The sequence below is a fragment of the Salvelinus namaycush genome, chromosome 29 (assembly GCF_016432855.1).
Source record: "Salvelinus namaycush isolate Seneca chromosome 29, SaNama_1.0, whole genome shotgun sequence".
NCBI classification, from domain to species: domain Eukaryota; kingdom Metazoa; phylum Chordata; class Actinopteri; order Salmoniformes; family Salmonidae; genus Salvelinus; species Salvelinus namaycush.
In genome coordinates this window covers 15,447,825-15,464,175 of record NC_052335.1, presented here as the reverse complement: position 1 = coordinate 15,464,175, position 16,351 = coordinate 15,447,825, and the positions used below count along the sequence as shown (strand labels likewise).

General features: G+C 44.4%; 1 protein-coding gene and 1 pseudogene across 1 annotated transcript; one reads left to right on the top strand and one right to left on the bottom strand.

The window, feature by feature from the left end:
- Window positions 1-4,008, top strand: LOC120023969 (glial fibrillary acidic protein-like). The gene is made up of 11 exons (XM_038968067.1): window positions 1-324; window positions 649-814; window positions 959-1,108; window positions 1,230-1,349; window positions 1,526-1,621; window positions 2,090-2,224; window positions 2,328-2,438; window positions 2,752-2,862; window positions 3,035-3,159; window positions 3,435-3,713; window positions 3,918-4,008. Exons 1-11 carry the CDS (start codon window positions 119-121, stop codon window positions 4,006-4,008), a joined length of 1,590 nt encoding a protein of 529 aa, XP_038823995.1. The 5' UTR covers window positions 1-118.
- An 819-nt stretch (window positions 4,009-4,827) lies between these two features.
- LOC120023911 lies at window positions 4,828-16,075 on the bottom strand (annotated as a pseudogene).
- Between the last annotated feature and the right edge of the window lie 276 nt (window positions 16,076-16,351).

Genomic DNA, 16,351 nt, shown 5'->3' with positions numbered 1-16,351 from the left:
GAAACTGGGAAGGGCTGAAGAAGAGAGCCCAGGTATAAAAGCACCACTATCCCATTCCAACGAAGTGTGAACAGTTTCCAGTATTGAGTGAAGGTAAAGACAAGTTACAGCCGTCATCATGAGTCGCAGCCCAGAAAGGATGTCTTCTTACCGCCGCCACTTCGAGGGCGCCCTTGCCTCCTCCTCTGCTTCCTACCAGGTGCGGGTTTCGAGCCCTTCACCGACCCGAAGGGATGTACGTCACCGCTCTGCCAGCTACAGTCGCAGCGGTGGAACCATGGGGAGGAGAAACCCCTCCAGCAGCCGCAAATCCCGTATGACCAGGTAAAACAACTCTCTTGAAGTTTTATTCTCTATGGATAGGACCATTATAGGCTACAGTTTAGGTTTTAATGCAATATCAGCACGAACTATCCATTTGTTATTTCACTGGAATACTGCCTCATTTATAATTGTAGGCTTAGCCTAATAATCACTGAATTTATTCATAATGGGACACTCATTTCTATTGATAAAATATATTTCACTTTGAGTATCAGACCTATTCTGATTATTTCATTACCTGAACAATCCAGATTAAAAATGTAATGAAGTCAAATATAGTGGATGGTTGATGGCTGGCCTTGTCCCCTCCTGTCCTGACCACAGCAGTGTGAGTATGGGGGCCCTGTGCTTAGGAATGAACATGGGCCTGGGGCCCAGCCTGGACCTGGATGCAGCTGCAGCGGAGAACCAAGAATTCATGAGCACCCGCACCGGCGAGAGGCAGGAGATGGTGGCCCTCAACGACCGCCTGGCTATCTACATCGAGAAGGCAAGACCACGCCTCATCTCACACATTCTGTCACTCATACTCTCCTCTCTCTCACTCAAACTCTATGCCACACCCAGTCACACTTTCATGCAAACCTATCTTTTCTGCACTCTTTCTCACTCACAAACCCATGTTCTGTCCCAGGTGCGTACTCTGGAGGGGCAGAACAAGCTGCTGGAGGCTGAGATTGATGCTCTGAAGAACCGCTATATGAAGCCGTCTGGGCTGAGACAGCTCTACGAGGGACAGCTGAGAGAGCTCCACCGGATCGCGGAGCAGATGAGAGTGCAGAGGGTGAGCTTTATGACCACCAATATGGCCCACCTATAGCCTATGCATGATATTTACTTTTACAATGGTGGACTGGGATGAGACAGACAGGTATTGAGTTTGACTGTGTTTCCTCCACCCTAAGGACCTGGCTGTAGCGGCCAAGGGGGCCATGGCAGGACAGGTGGAGGTGCTCAAGGTCAAATATGAGGAGGCTCTTGAGGCCAGGAAGAATGCAGAGTTGGAGATCGAAGCCTTCCGCCCCGTGAGTCAAACACAGATGCAGACATAACCATTACACAATGTCAACATGAACTCAAATTGTGTACACACATAATCACCTACCTCATTTACCAGGCTGTCATGAAACAATTTACTGTCTTCTCAGTTATTCCTGTGTATAAACTCAATAATAAATTCATCCTCTAACCTGTCTGGCAGGATGTGGATAGAGCCACCTCGGCCCGTATCGGCCTGGAGAAACAGCTGGAGAACCTGGAGGTGGAGCTGGCCTTCCTGACCAGAGTTCACAAAGAGGTAACACGTCTGGGTCTATATCTGTGTCTACTTCTGTTTTCCCAACGAGGAAGGTAGTTGTATTCACAGGTGTGTCTTTCACTGTCTTGATTCACAGAGGGACAACATACCTCTGTCTATATCTATTTTTAGATTGAGGTAGTCCTTTTCTATCTGTATCTGTTCACAAAGGTGGACTGTAACATACTGTATGTGTCTGTAGCAGCATCTGTTTAGTATGATTTGTGGCCATCACAGGCATGCAGCTGGATTCACACAACTGCTGTAATGACCTGCTAATTACTTATGATAGTATATGAGTTAAAGTGGGAGAGTTTGTATCATGGGCCTAGTGATTGACAGTTTTGTGATGCAAACTGTGAAAACTGCATGGCAGGCTGAGTTAGGAAGTTAGGGTTTCCACAGATAAGAATGAAAGCGAAATTCACAGAAGGAATGAGTAGTCTCCATTTTGTTTGCCCCTGTCAGGAAATTGAGGAACTGATGCAGCAGATCTACGTGGTGGTGGCGAAGGTGGACATGACCTTTGCCCTTCCTGACCTCTCCTCCGCCCTCAAACAAATCCAGTCCCAGTACGACAGCATCGCTGCCAGAAACCTACAGGTACCAATTGCAGATATTATTACAGATTTATTACACATAACTTCATATTTGATTACATAATTACACAGAAAACTGAATCCATTTTGTTTCTGTTCTTCCTCAGGAGATGGACACTTGGTACAAGTCAAAGTTCCAGGACCTGAACAATGTGACAACCAAACACGTTCAAAGCGTTCGAAGTGTGAGAGAGGAAATCGCAAGTTACAAGAAAGATGTAAGTGGGACCTTGTTTTCTTATCATCGATAATACTGTTATTGACACCAGTAGGCAACAGATTGAAAACACACGTGTGGACGTGTTTAACTATACTTGTGGGGACCAGAAGTCCCCACGAGAATAGTAAACAAACACAAATTTGACCAACTGGGGACATTTTGTTAGTCCCTACAAGATCAAATGATACTTTTAGGGAGTTTAGGATAAGGGTAAGGTTTAGGGGTTAGGGAAAATAGGATTTTGAATGGTTATAATTGTGTCCCCACAAGGTTAGTTAAACAAGACTGTGTGTGTTTGTCTCTGTGTGTAGAGCTTAAACCTGGAGCGTGAGTTGGAGTCTATGAAAACGAGAAATGAGTCTCTGGAGGTTCAGATTCGTGACGCTGTGGCGAGACACAAGAAAGAAGAGGAGACAATGCGTGTGAGTAGTACTACTCTCACTACACACCTTTACTGTAGAAAGAAGCATGGGAGGTCAGAATGGATATTTGCTCTACAAAGTGGGCAATAAGTGAGAGTTCTTTAAAATGGACTCTAACAGCCGGTCACAATTGGCTCCCTATGACCTAAAGGCTTGTGTGTGTTTCCCACAGGAGCGTATTGAGGGGCTGAAGCTGGAGCTGATGGTGATGAAGGAGAAGATAGCTCTGCTGCTGAGAGAGTACCAGGAGCTGCTCAACGTCAAGATGGCCCTGGAGATTGAGATCACCACCTACAGGTGACAATCATAACTCCCCTATAGTCTAAACAGGCCTTTTCTGCTCCTCATTTCCCCTTGAAGAGAGAATAACTGGACAGGTAAATGCAGATTGCACCAAGTAGGTGTCCTCCATATTGCTTTCAGCTATCCTGGGTTTGTCAAATCTGTAGAGATGAAAAAGAGGAGGCAAGGAAAGGCAGCAACACAACTCTTTTGATATGCAGCCTACTTTATGGTTTCTAAGTGTAAATCTGTGATTTTGCGTGTCTTCTCTGTGGTTGTGTATTTGGCAGGGCGCTGATCGAAGGCGAGGACACCCGTCTCAGCACCATGGTACAGAGCATGTCCCTGGGTGGAGGAAGAGGTGTGGCCATCAGAGCTAGCTCCACCTCTGCCTCGGTTAGCGCCGCCTCTGTCAGCGGATACGGGGCCGGGCTGGGCAGAGCCCCTGGTAATGGATACGGAGGTACCAAAGAGGCCCCTGGTGGGACGGTGATTTCACCAGAGAGCCAGACGGAGAGCTTCGAGGAACAGTCAGTGGAGATGACTGAGCGGAAGACTCTTCTCATCAGGTAGAGCAAACCTGGGTCATAATTTAAACCATACTGGGAGATAATCTTACCTATAATCTGTGGATAAAATATGGCATACCGGTAGTCTGTTTTGTCTTCTGAATATGTGATTGAGGACATTTTTATATATTTGTATAAAATACATTTGTCACCCAGTGTTGTTTTCAAACCCCTTTTTCCCTGCCCTTTCCCATTTTCTCTCAGAACAGTTAAGACAGATGACATGTATGAGAGCGACACACAGGAATGCACCATTACCATCTCTGGAGCTGCTGACGACACAGACGAGGACTAGAGATGGAAGTCCAGGCTCCTAACTCCTACACCACCGACTGAATGTTAGACCCCTTGAGACCTAAGCCCCAGCCCTTCCACCCTTGCCCCCAAAAATGTAACCCACACCAACCCCCTAGGATAGTGGTCTTCAGGATCAGGACCCCTATGGTCCTCTTCTGTGTGTCTCTGTCTCTGCCTGCACTAAACTCTCTTAGCCTCACATTGCCTTTCTATTAGCCTTTAACTCCCTGTGTGTGTCTGAGAACCATATCGCTCTACAAGCAACAAATAAAAAATACACAGCAAAGCAATTATAGTAGTTTTCTCTTGATGTGGTCATTTCCAAACATTTAGGTAAAAAAAAAAAAAGTTGAACAAATTTGATGTCAAGTTTCCTATTTTTACTCCTGGTGTTCAACAATTACATAGCAGCACAGTCTTTCTAGTTGAGGTCCATTCAAAGCAGTGTAATTACTCCACTATAAACAGTAATACAAAATTGATCTACAATAACTGCTAATGTAAACATGTACATAATTACCCCTACATTGACAGAGGATTAAGGTTGGGTAAAAAAAGAAGAGGATTACAAGTCTAACCTTATTTAGCATATGTTCCCTTCATTGTCCAATACAGTGATTCCCTTTCATTCACATTGACAAATCAAATTGTTCAGACTCATAGAAAAGTGATAACACAGTATTAAATGCAGTGCACATTATACAATTATTTGGCACCTGATAAAGACTACAAATTTGACGTAGAATCATGGGTTGAGGAAGTTGTCATTAGATGCATGAAAACAAAATGTGTTCGACAGACATTGCATAATGCCTGTTTATAAATGTTTGGGCTCCTCTCCCACTCCTCCTACGAGGCGATACACTGCCAGGCTAACTTCTTGTGCCAGGGCATCAGCAATCTCCTGAAACACACATCACCATCAGACAGTGAGCAACAGAAAAAGAAAGCGTAAAGAAAGGTAAAGGCATAGTGAGTGACCAAAGAAATGTGAATTGAGTGAATCCCTATCGCTCCGTGTTTTTTTTGTTCAAGTAGGTTTGAATGTCAGCATCTAAGTCCCACCTGTGTGTCTGCCTCAGTGTACACTCGGACCACATCCTCAGTGGAGGAGGGGCGGACAAAGGAGCGTGCCTGTCTGTGCTTATTCACCAGACTGTCTATGGCCTCCTGCAGACCTGCTGGACTCACTGTTCTCCTCTCTGCATCTGTAGTGTCAATCACACGCCGGTCTGCCACCTACAGGCCACACAACACTGCAACTGAGACACTGGGATAAACAGTGTTAAAACATATATACTAGATTTCCTTATTATACAGGCATTTAAAGTAACATACAATGCAACTACCCACGCAAACACACACCTTGACTTTGAGCTGTCTGTTGGGCAGGTCTGTGTAGATGGCGTCCCATTGTTGTACCGTCATCCCTCTGATGGCTAACACCGCCTCAATCAGCAGCATGTCAGAGATAGCATCTCCTACTGTCTACAGTGAGAGCGAGAGAAAATGTCAGTTATGCATACAGAATTGAACCCTTAAATTGCAATGAACGTGTGTAGTAACTATTGCTAAAAACGGTTGATTGCGTTGCCATGACCGTATGTGGTCATACCTGGTTTTATGAGGTTGACCGTGTTCTGCAGTAGCAGTGTAGCGTTTCTCCTCTCGTCGTTGGTGTTGGAGTCCCGGGCTAGCTGCTGGATCTTCCCTTCTGCTTCTTTACTGAACAAGACCTGAGACAGGACCGCAATCATACAGACAGGCCGTCACTGAGCGGGTACGTTCAAGCAATCTACCCGTCACAGATCAGTGTGTAAGAATGAGTAGGTTTCCTACTCACAGTCCCGTGGCCGTTGGCCTCGAAGTAAACACCAATGTCAAACTCCTGGGCTGCATGGTGAAGGTGTTTCACTCCGGTCTTGGTACACCTCACTATCCCCTGGAGGGAGGAGAGGTCAGCACTGATCGCATGTGTGTGTTGGAACGACTAAGGTGTGTGTGTGTGTGTGTGTGTCCTCACCTTCATGGTGTCTTCCAGGTAGCGTGTAGAGCTGCCGTTAGCGTACGCCGTCTGTACCACGGCTATTTGTAGGTCAAGACCAGCCTGCGCAAATCAAACACACACAGGGGAACATGTCAGTGTGTGCACACTTCTGAATGAGGAGTTGGCGTGTTATGTAGGGGCATGTTTAAGCATCACAGGTGAGTATAGCGAGTGCGTGGGTGTATACCTGTGTAAGCAGTTCTTTGAGGTATGTGCTGATGAGGGTGGCAATGTTGTCTCCGTCTAGCAGGTGAAATCTCCCTGCTGAGTCGCAGTAGTAATAAACAACACGATCAGCATCACAATCATACGAACAGCAACACTCCCTTGCACTCATCTCCACACCTAGAGAGAGATGTGAGACAAAAGAGGAGAAAGATTGGGATGGGAAAACGAGTGAGAGAGCAATACAGACAGACAGAGTGGATGGCTCTGACCCTTCTCTAAAGGAGTTTGGCTGTAGCCAGCAGTATACGTAATGTGATTCATTGAGATGTCTTCCTCTCTGGTGAACAAACAATGGAACAGCATGATAATATAACAAACCTGACTGTCCTGTATTTCATTACGAGATATAAAAGTTTCAGTCACCTGTAGCCTGAGAGACACCCCCATGGGTCGAAGTTCTGTTACGATCTCACCATAGATTTGGACACACCCAGAGTTGAGACCTGCCTCTGCCAGGGATGCGTCTCAATCATAAATAGCTTCCTTTCCTAGTTTGTTTCACTTTCCCTACACACAGCTTGCTTTTTATTTATTTATTTATATATATATATATCATACATACACACACACCTCAATACAGACGTAGTGCAGATAAATAAATACAATTAAAAGAGGAAACTGGGAGAGGATGCTATTTGGGATCTATTGAGATGCAGACAGAAAGAAAAGAGACAAGTTGAGGTCAACTTGGAGCCGTCGTTGAAGAGGGACAGCTACAGCTCTTTCTTTAGGTAGGTCTCCATCTCACACACCTTCAGAGCACCAATACCATTAGCCCCGTCCACCAGCCGGGCCTTCTGATCATCTGTACGGTTAGGCACCTGGAGAGAGGGGTGGAATGGGTAACATTCATTTGAATTAACAATTATTTAACCAGGTAGGCCAGTTGAGAACAAGTTCTCATTTACAACTGCGGCCTGGCCAAGATAAAAAAAAGCAGTGCGACACAAACACCACAGAGTTACACATGGAATAAACAAACGTAAAGTCAATAACACAATAGAAAAAATCTATATACAGTATGTGCAAATGAGGTAAGATTAGGGAGGTAAGGAAATAAACAGGCCGTAGTGGCGAAGTAATTACAATTTAGCAATTAAAACACTGGCGTGATAGATGTGCAAGTAGAGATACTGGGGTGCAAAGGAGCAAAAAATAAATAACAATATGGGGATCAGGTAGTTGGATGGGCTATTTACAGATGGGCTATGTACAGGTGCAATGATCTGTGAGCTGCTCTGACAGCTGATACTTAAAGTTAGTGAGGGAGATATGAGTCTCCAGCTTCAGTGATTTTTGCAATTCGTTCGAGTCATTGGCAGCAGAGAACTGGAAGGAAAGGCGGCTTTGTGGGTGACCAGTGAAATATACCTGCTGGAGCGCTTGCTACGGCTGGGTGCTGCTATGGTGACCAGTGAGCTGAGATACGGCGGGGCTTTACCTAGCAAAGACTTATAGATGACCTGGAGCCAGTGGGTTTGGCGACGAATATGAAGCGAGGGCCAGCCAACGAGAGCATACCGGTCGCAGTGGTGGGTAGTATATGGGGCTTTGGTGACAAAACGGATGGCACTGTGATAGACTGCATCCAATATGCTGAGTAGAGTGTTGGAGGCAATTTTGTAAATGACATCGCCGAAGTCAAGGATCGGTAGGATAGTCAGTTTTACGAGGGTATGTTTGGCAGCATGAGTGAAGAATGCTTTGTTGCGAAATAGGAAGCCGATTCTAGATTTAATTTAGGATTGGAGATGCTTAATGTGAGTCTGGAAGGAGAGTTTACAGTCTAACCAGACACCTAGGTATTTGTAATTGTCCACATATTCTAAGTCAGAACCGTCCAGAGTCGTGATGCTGGACGGGCGGGCAGGTGCGGGCAGCGATCGGTTGAAGTGCATGCATTTAGTTTTACTTGCATCTAAGAGCAGTTGGAGGCCACGGAAGGAGAATTGTATGGCATTGAAGCTCGTCTGGTGGTTAGTTAACACAGTGTCCAAAGAAGGGCCAGAAGTATACAGAATGGTGTCATCAGCATAGAGGTGGATCAGAGAATCACCAGCAGCAAGAGTGATGTCATTGGTGTATACAGAGAAAAGAGTTGGTCCGAGAATTGAACCCTGTGGCACCCCCATAGAGACTGCCAGAGGCCGGACAACAGGCCCTCCGATTTGACATACTGAACTCTGTCTGAGAAGTAGTTGGTGAACCAGGCAAGGCAGTCATTTGAGAAACCATGTACTGCCTGTGATAGGCTCTCACTACTGGGCCTGATGTAACACAACCAATCACATTGAGTCTGCCGATAAGAATGTGGTGATTGACAGAGTCGAAAGCCTTGGCCAGGTCGATGAATATGGCTGCACAGTATTGTCTTTTATAGATGGTGGTTATGATATCATTTAGGACCTTGAGCGTGGCTGAGGTGCACCCATGACCAGCTCGGAAACCAGATTGCATAGCGGAGAAGGTACGGTGGGATTCTAAATGGTCGGTGATCTGTTTGTTAACTTGGCTTTCGAAGACCTTAGAAAGGCAGTGTAGGATAGATATGGGACTGTAAGAGTTTGGGTCTAGAGTGTCTCCCCCTTTGAAGAGGGGGATGACCGCAGCAGCTTTCCAATCTTTGGGGATCTCAGACGATACAAAAGAGAGGTTGAACAGTCTAGTAATATGGGTTGCAACAGTTGCGGCAGAAAATTTTAGAAAGAGAGGGTCCAGATTGTCTAGCCCAGCTGATTTGTAGGGGTCCAGATTTTGCAACTCTTTCAGAACATCAGTTATCAGGATTTGGGTGAAGTAGAAATGGGGGAGGCTTGGGCAAGTTGCTGTGGGGGGGTGCAGTGCTGTTGACTGGGGTAGGGGTAGCCAGGTGGAAAGCATGGCCAGCTGTAGAAAAATGCTTATTGAAATTCTCAATTATCGTGGATTTATCGGTGGTGACAGTGTTTCCTAGTCTCAGTGCAGTGGGCAGCTGGGAGGAGGTGCTCTTATTCTCCATGGAGTTTACAGTGTCCCAAAACCTTTTGGAATGTGTGCTACAGGACGCAAATTTCTGTTTGAAAAAGCTACCCTTTGCTTTCCTAACTGCCTGTGCATATTGGTTCCTAACTTCCCTGAAAAGTTGCATATCGCGGGGGCTATTTGATGCTAATGCAGTACACCACAGGATGTTTTTGTGCTGGTCAAGGGCAGTCAGGTCTGGAGTGAACCAAGGGCTATATCTGTTCTTGGTTCTACATTTTTTAAATGGGGCATGCTTATTTAAGATGGTGAGGAAAGCACTTTTAAAAAACTACCAGGCATCCTCTACTGACGGAATGAGGTCAATATCCTTCCAGGATACCCGGGCCAGGTCGATTAGAAAGGCCTGCTCGCTGAAGTGTTTTAGGGAGCTGTTGACAGTGATGATGAGGGGTGGTCGTTTGACCGCAGACCCATTACGGACACAGGCAATGAGGCAGTGATCGCTGAGATCCTGGTTGAAGACAGCATAGGTGTATTTAGAGGGAAGGTTGGTCAGGATGACATCTATGAGGGTGCCCGTGTTTACGGATTTGGGGTTGTACCTGGTAGGTTCATTGATAATTTGTGTGAGATTGAGAGCATCTAGCTTAGATTGTAGGACGGCCAGGGTGTTAAGCATGTCCCAGTTTAGGTCACCTAACAGTACGAGCTCTGAAGATAGATGGGGCGCAATCAATTCACATATGGTGTCCAGGGCACAGCTGGGGGCAGAAGGTGGTCTATAACAAGTGGCAACGGTGAGAGATTTGTTTCTGGAAAGGGGGATTTTTAGAAGTAGAAACTCAAATTGTTTGGGCACCGACCTGGATAGTATGACAGAACTCTGCAGGCTAACTCCGCCCCCTTTGGGAGTTCTATCTTGTTGGAAAATGTTATAGTTAGAGATGGAAATTTCAGGATTTTTGGTGGCCTTCCTAAGCTAGGATTCAGACACGGCTAGGACATCCGGGTTGGCAGAGTGTGCTAAAGCAATGAATAAAACAAACTTAAGGAGGAGGATTCTAATGTTAACCTTTAAAAAAATATATATATTTTACCTTTATTTATACAGGTTTTTTTCTCATTGAGATAACATGTCTTTTCCAAGAGAGACCTGGTCCAATAGCAGCAGAGGGAACAACGTTTCAGACAAAACAACTTACATACACTAACACAACATTAAACAAAACTATAAACACACATACAGTACAACAAAAACATTGTACATTAAAAATACAAACATGCAGGAAACTAGAGGTCGACCGATTATGATTTTTCAACGCCGATACTGATACCGATTATTGGAGGACCAAAAAAAGCCGATACCGATTAATCGGACGATATTTTACATTTATTTGTAATAATGACAATTACAACAATCCTGAATGAACACTTATTTTAACTTAATATAATACATCAATAAAATCAATTTAGCCTCAAGTAAATAATGAAACATGTTCAATTTGGTTTAAATAATGCAAAAACAAAGTGTTGGAGAAGAAAGTAAAAGTGCAATATGTGCCATGTAAGAAAGCTAATGTTTAAGTTCCTTGCTCAGAACATGAGAACATATGAAAGCTGGTGGTTCCTTTTAACATGAGTCTTCAATATTCCCAGGTAAGAAGTTTTAGGTTGTAGTTATTATAGGAATTATAGAACTATTTCTCTCTATACCATTTGTATTTCATTAACCTTTGACTATTGGATGTTCTTATAGGCACTTTAGTATTGCCAGTGTAACAGTATAGCTTCCGTCCCGCTCCTCGCTCCTACTTGGGCTCGAACCAGGAACACATCGACAACAGCCACCCTCGAAGCAGCGTTACCCATGCAGAGCAAGGGGAACAACCACTCCAAGTCTCAGAGCGAGTGACGTTTGAAACGCTATTAGCGCGCACCCCGCTAACTAGCTAGCCATTTCACATCGGTTACACCAGCCTAATCTCGGGAGTTGATACGCTTGAAGTCATAAACAGTGCAATGCTTGAAGCACAACGAAGAGCTGCTGGCAAAACGCACGAAAGTGCTGTTTGAATGAATGCTTACGAGCCTGCTGGTGCCTACCATCGCTCAGTCAGACTGCTCTATCAAATCATAGACTTAATTATAACATAATAACACACAGAAATACGAGCCTTAGGTCATTAATATGGTCGAATCCAGAAACTATCATCTCGAAAACAAGACGTTTATTCTTACAGTGAAATACGGAACCGTTACATATTTTATCTAACGGGTGGCATCCATAAGTCTAAATATTCCTGTTACATTGCACAACCTTCAATGTTATGTCATAATTACGTAAAATTCTGGCAAATTAGGCGGCCCAAACTGTTGCATATACACTGAATATGAAAGCAAGAAGCAAGTACAATGAAAGCAAGAGAAGTGACACAATTTCACCTGGTTAATATTGCCTGCTAACTTGGATTTCTTTTAGCTAAATATGCAGGTTTAAAAATATATACTTCTGTGTATTGACTTTAAGAAAGGCATTGATGTTTATGGTTAGGTATTCATTGGAGCAACGATACGCACCGCATCGATTATATGCAACGCAGGACACGCTAGATAAACTAGTAATATCATCAACCATGTGTAGTTAACTAGTGATTATGATTGATTGATTGATTGTTTTTTATAAGATAAGTTTAATGCTAGCTAGCAACTTACCTTGGCTTACTGCATTCGCGTAACAGGCAGGCTCCTCGTGGAGTGCAATGTAATCAGGTGGTTAGAGCGTTGGACTAGTTAACTGTAAGGTTGCAAGATTGAATCCCTCGAGCTGACAAGGTAAAAATCTGTCGTTCTGCCCCTGAACGAGGCTGTTCCTAGGCCGTCATTGAAAATAAGAATGTGTTCTTAAACTGACTTGCCTCGTTAAATAAAGGTGTAAAAAATTTAAAATAACTACATAAATAATAAAAATTGGCCAAATCGGTGTCCAAAAATAACTATTTCCGATTGTTATGAAAACTTGAAATCGGCCCTAATTAATCGGCCATTCCGATTAATCGGTCGACCTCTACATGAAACCAAGGCTTTTACAGTTACAGAAGTCAACAAATGAGAGCCCTTGGGGAATGGGAGTGGAGCTAGGCGCTGCAGGGCCTGGATTAACCTTTACATCACCAGAGGAACAAAGGAGTAGGATAAGGGTACTGCTAAAGGCTATAAGAACTGGTCGTCTAGTGCGTTCGGAACAGAGAGTAAAAGGAGCAGGTTTCTGGGCGCGGAAGAATAGATTCAAGGCATAATGCACAGACAAGGGTATGGTAGGATGTGAATACAGTGGAGATAAACCTAGGCATTGAGTGACGATGAGAGAGGTTTTGTCTCTAGAGACATCATTTAGACCAGTTGAGGTCACCGCATGTGTGGGAGGTGAAACAAAAGGGCTAGCTAAGGAATATTGTCACTAACCAAAACAGCAATGGACAAGGCATATTGACATTAGGGAGAGGCATGCGTAGCTGAGTGATCATAGGGACCAGTGGGTAGCTAGGCGAGCTGGAGACACGGCGATTCAGACAGCTAGCGGGCCGGGGCTAGCAGAAGGGCCTTTGGGGGACGTCGCGACGGAAGAGTCTGTTGTAGCCCCCTCGGACGTTACGTTGGCAGTCCAGTCGTGTTGGATCGTCAGGGCTCCGTGTCGGCATTAAAAGGGTCCAGGCCAATTGGCAAAATAGGTATTGTATCTCAAGAAATTGGCTGATGGACCTCTTCAGCTAACAGTCCGATATGCTCTAGACAGCTAGCGGGCCGAGGCTAGCAGGCTAGCGGATGGGCCTTCAGGGGACGTCGCGACGGAGGAGCCTGTTGAAACCCCTCGGGTGGATTACGTCGGTAGACCAGTCGTGATGGATCGGCGGGGCTCCGTGTCAGCAGTAAAATGGGTCCAGGCCAATTGGCAAAATAGGTATTGTCACCCAAGGAGTGGCTGATGGACCTCTTCAGCTAGCTGGGAGATAGGCCTAGCACGAGGCTAGTTCCAGGCTCACTGGTGCTTGCTTCGGGACAGAGACGTTAGCCAGGGGGTAGCCACTCGGATAGCAGCTAGCTAGCTGCGATGATCCAGGTGAAAAGGTTCCGAGCTTGCGGTAGGAATACGGAGATGTAGAGAAAAAGCAGTCCGGTATGCTCTGGGTTGAATCGCACTGTGCAGACTGGCAGGAGTTGACCAGACTAAGGTTAGTTGATGACCGCTAGCAGTGGCTAACTGGCTACTAGCTAGTTAGCTGGCTAGCTTCTGTTGGGGGTTCCGGTTCTAAAGTATAGAAAATAGCAGATCCATACCACATTGGGTGAGGCGGGTTGCAGGAGAGTATGTTGAAACTGAGGTTAAAAATATAAAAAATCTATACGAAGGAAAAAAAATTATATACATGGGACACGACAAGACAAAGACGTCTGAACTGCTACGCCATCTTGGTTTATCCTTATAATAACAAGCAAGCAATTATAACAAGCAAGTATAAGATCTTGCAAATGAATAAACTTGCTTATAACTGCTGACCAATTTTTGTAATACAATTTTTTTATAGAATGTTCAATATTTATAAAGCATTTAGCCATGCTTATTCATGAAAGTTATTAAAAAGTGTTACAGACAGAGCTTATGTAGTCTTACGTTCTTAGTGAGCTGGATGAAAGCCTGGGAGAGTTTCTGGTAATAACCTTTGACCGTGGCGTCGCCATAGCGACCCTGGGTGTTCTGACAGCACACCATGTAGTGCAGCTGGGGTGTAGTCACCAAGCCATAATCTGATAGACAGGAAGAGTCACCAATAAGTGATTTCCAAACAACAACCAACAATCAAATACCAAGGTGTAGTTAAACCCAAGAGTTAATGCACCTTTACTGTGGCTTTCCAGGGCGTGGACTCCATCCAGTACTGCCTGTGATAGGCTCTCACTACTTGGCCTGATGTAACACAACCAATCACATTAAATATCTGAGGTAACCTTGTTTGAGTTCTTATTGCATCACCTGGTGCCCCGGATGGGGTGAGTTTAAGTATTTTAGATCATTCCATTGGTCCTAAAGTTACATTTCCACCCACCCGGGACACCGGGTGATGCAAAATGAACCCCTGTTATATTGCTAACCCTTGATATTCAAGATTATAGTTTAGTTTCTAGACTAGAGAATGTTAATACCCCAGTACCTCGTGTCTTTACCCACAAACACGCTGGCCTCCTGGGCCATGCTGATGGCCTCTCTCTTGATTACGTCCTTCAGGGCGGTGAGGAGCCCCTCCTGCTCTGCGTTGGCCAGCTGGGTGGCATAGCCCTCCCACGCAGGGGTCACCATCTCCCCCATGGGGTCCACCAGCTTAACCTCGTTATCCTCCTGGAGAGGGAGGGTGGAGGGATATAGTGGATGGGAAGGGAGAGGAGGAGAGAAGGAAGGAAGGGGTAAGAAAGGAACAGGAAGGGGTGGTTGTAGTATAGTGTGGATATTAGGGGTGAGGTAGATGGAGAGAGGGAGGAGGGGAGAGATAAAGATGGAGATTGGGATATTGTGTAAGTCAGAAAAGCAATAGTTCCCATGAAAGCAAATCAATTCCAGACAACCTTTTTCTAATAATATCAGCAGCTTTATTTGTGGCCCTCAGAGCAGACCATAATAGAACCAGGGACTATCGGTCAAAGAAAGACCCTGAAGGGTCGTTCCACCTCAAAAAGCACAAGTAAGAGGATTGACACCCACCATCTCAGATTGTTCTGAAATTGTTTCTGTTGTTAGAAATATTTTGTTGAAATATAATTTTATTTGAGCAATTAAGCACCCAAATTGGCCATTTTAATTTATAAGATTCATATAATATTCAATAAATATAGTACCTAACATCCGAATTGGACCAAGCATGGGTTGCTGTCATACCTTGTCCATAAACTGCTGACAGGGTAAGGAAACCAATATGTAATTTTGTAATTTGTGTGAACTCTCTCTTCAACATTGAGGGGGGATTATTATATATTTTTTGTATCACCTAATAGCAGGAACACCACCATCTAGTGGTCAGAACCTGGTAATATAAGGATGTAGGATAGGACACAAACAGCTTCAATGACTAACTTCTCTGAACAGGGTGGGGACAAAAACTCAAAAAATATATTACATAGTATGAATAAACAATATTCCGAGCTGCAGCTCCATAGTACTTGTCAGACAGAGAACAGATACAGAATACTGGTTGTTGGGGAGGATTGGCGTGGGGGGGGGGTCCATGTGTGGCTTTTGACCATTTCTTTGGATTCTTCATGTCTTAATCGTTGTTTAAAAAAAAAAATTGGTCCAAATCAGATGTTAAGTACTACATTTATTGAATATTAAAGGAATCCTATAAATTAAAATGGCCAATTTGGGTGCAATCAATTAGCTTAATTTCTCATAGATCAAATTATATTTCAACAAAATAATGTTGCAGGAATGCTATTATCTGTTTCTAACTACAGAAATGATTTCAGAACAATCTGAGATGTCATGGTTTGCTTGAAATGACATGGAATGACCCTGAAGCCATATAGACACAGCAAAGGGTATTAAAGGAAGCAAGTGTTCGGTTTGGCTCACCTCAGGGTTGTGTGACACAGTGACCATGACTTCAATGGTGGCCTTAGTCTTCTTGGAGCGGAGTGTGGCCAGTAAACCCATTCGGAACATGACATGGTCTAACTGCTTAGAGTTGGTGCGGAATCCAGCAGTACCATATTGTAGGGCCAACCCTACAGGTTTAGGGTGGACAGCAGACTTCTGGGATACTTCCTCAAACTGGGCCATTCCTGAAACACCAAAACAGAAAAACAAAGGGGATGTCTCAATAATTTGAAGTGGGTTCCTCTCTTCAGCTCATCTCCTTCATAAGATGTAGCCTATATTATTCAGGGGGCTGAACATGTTTAAATACCCCAAATAATAATAATGTGATAATATATTAATTTTGAACAGCTTACAATAATAGCCATAAACCTTTATCAACACTATTTCAATATTTGATCTGTCAAATTAATGAGGGCACTGAGAAACCATGTTCACTCATTCGTCGTAAAGCCACTA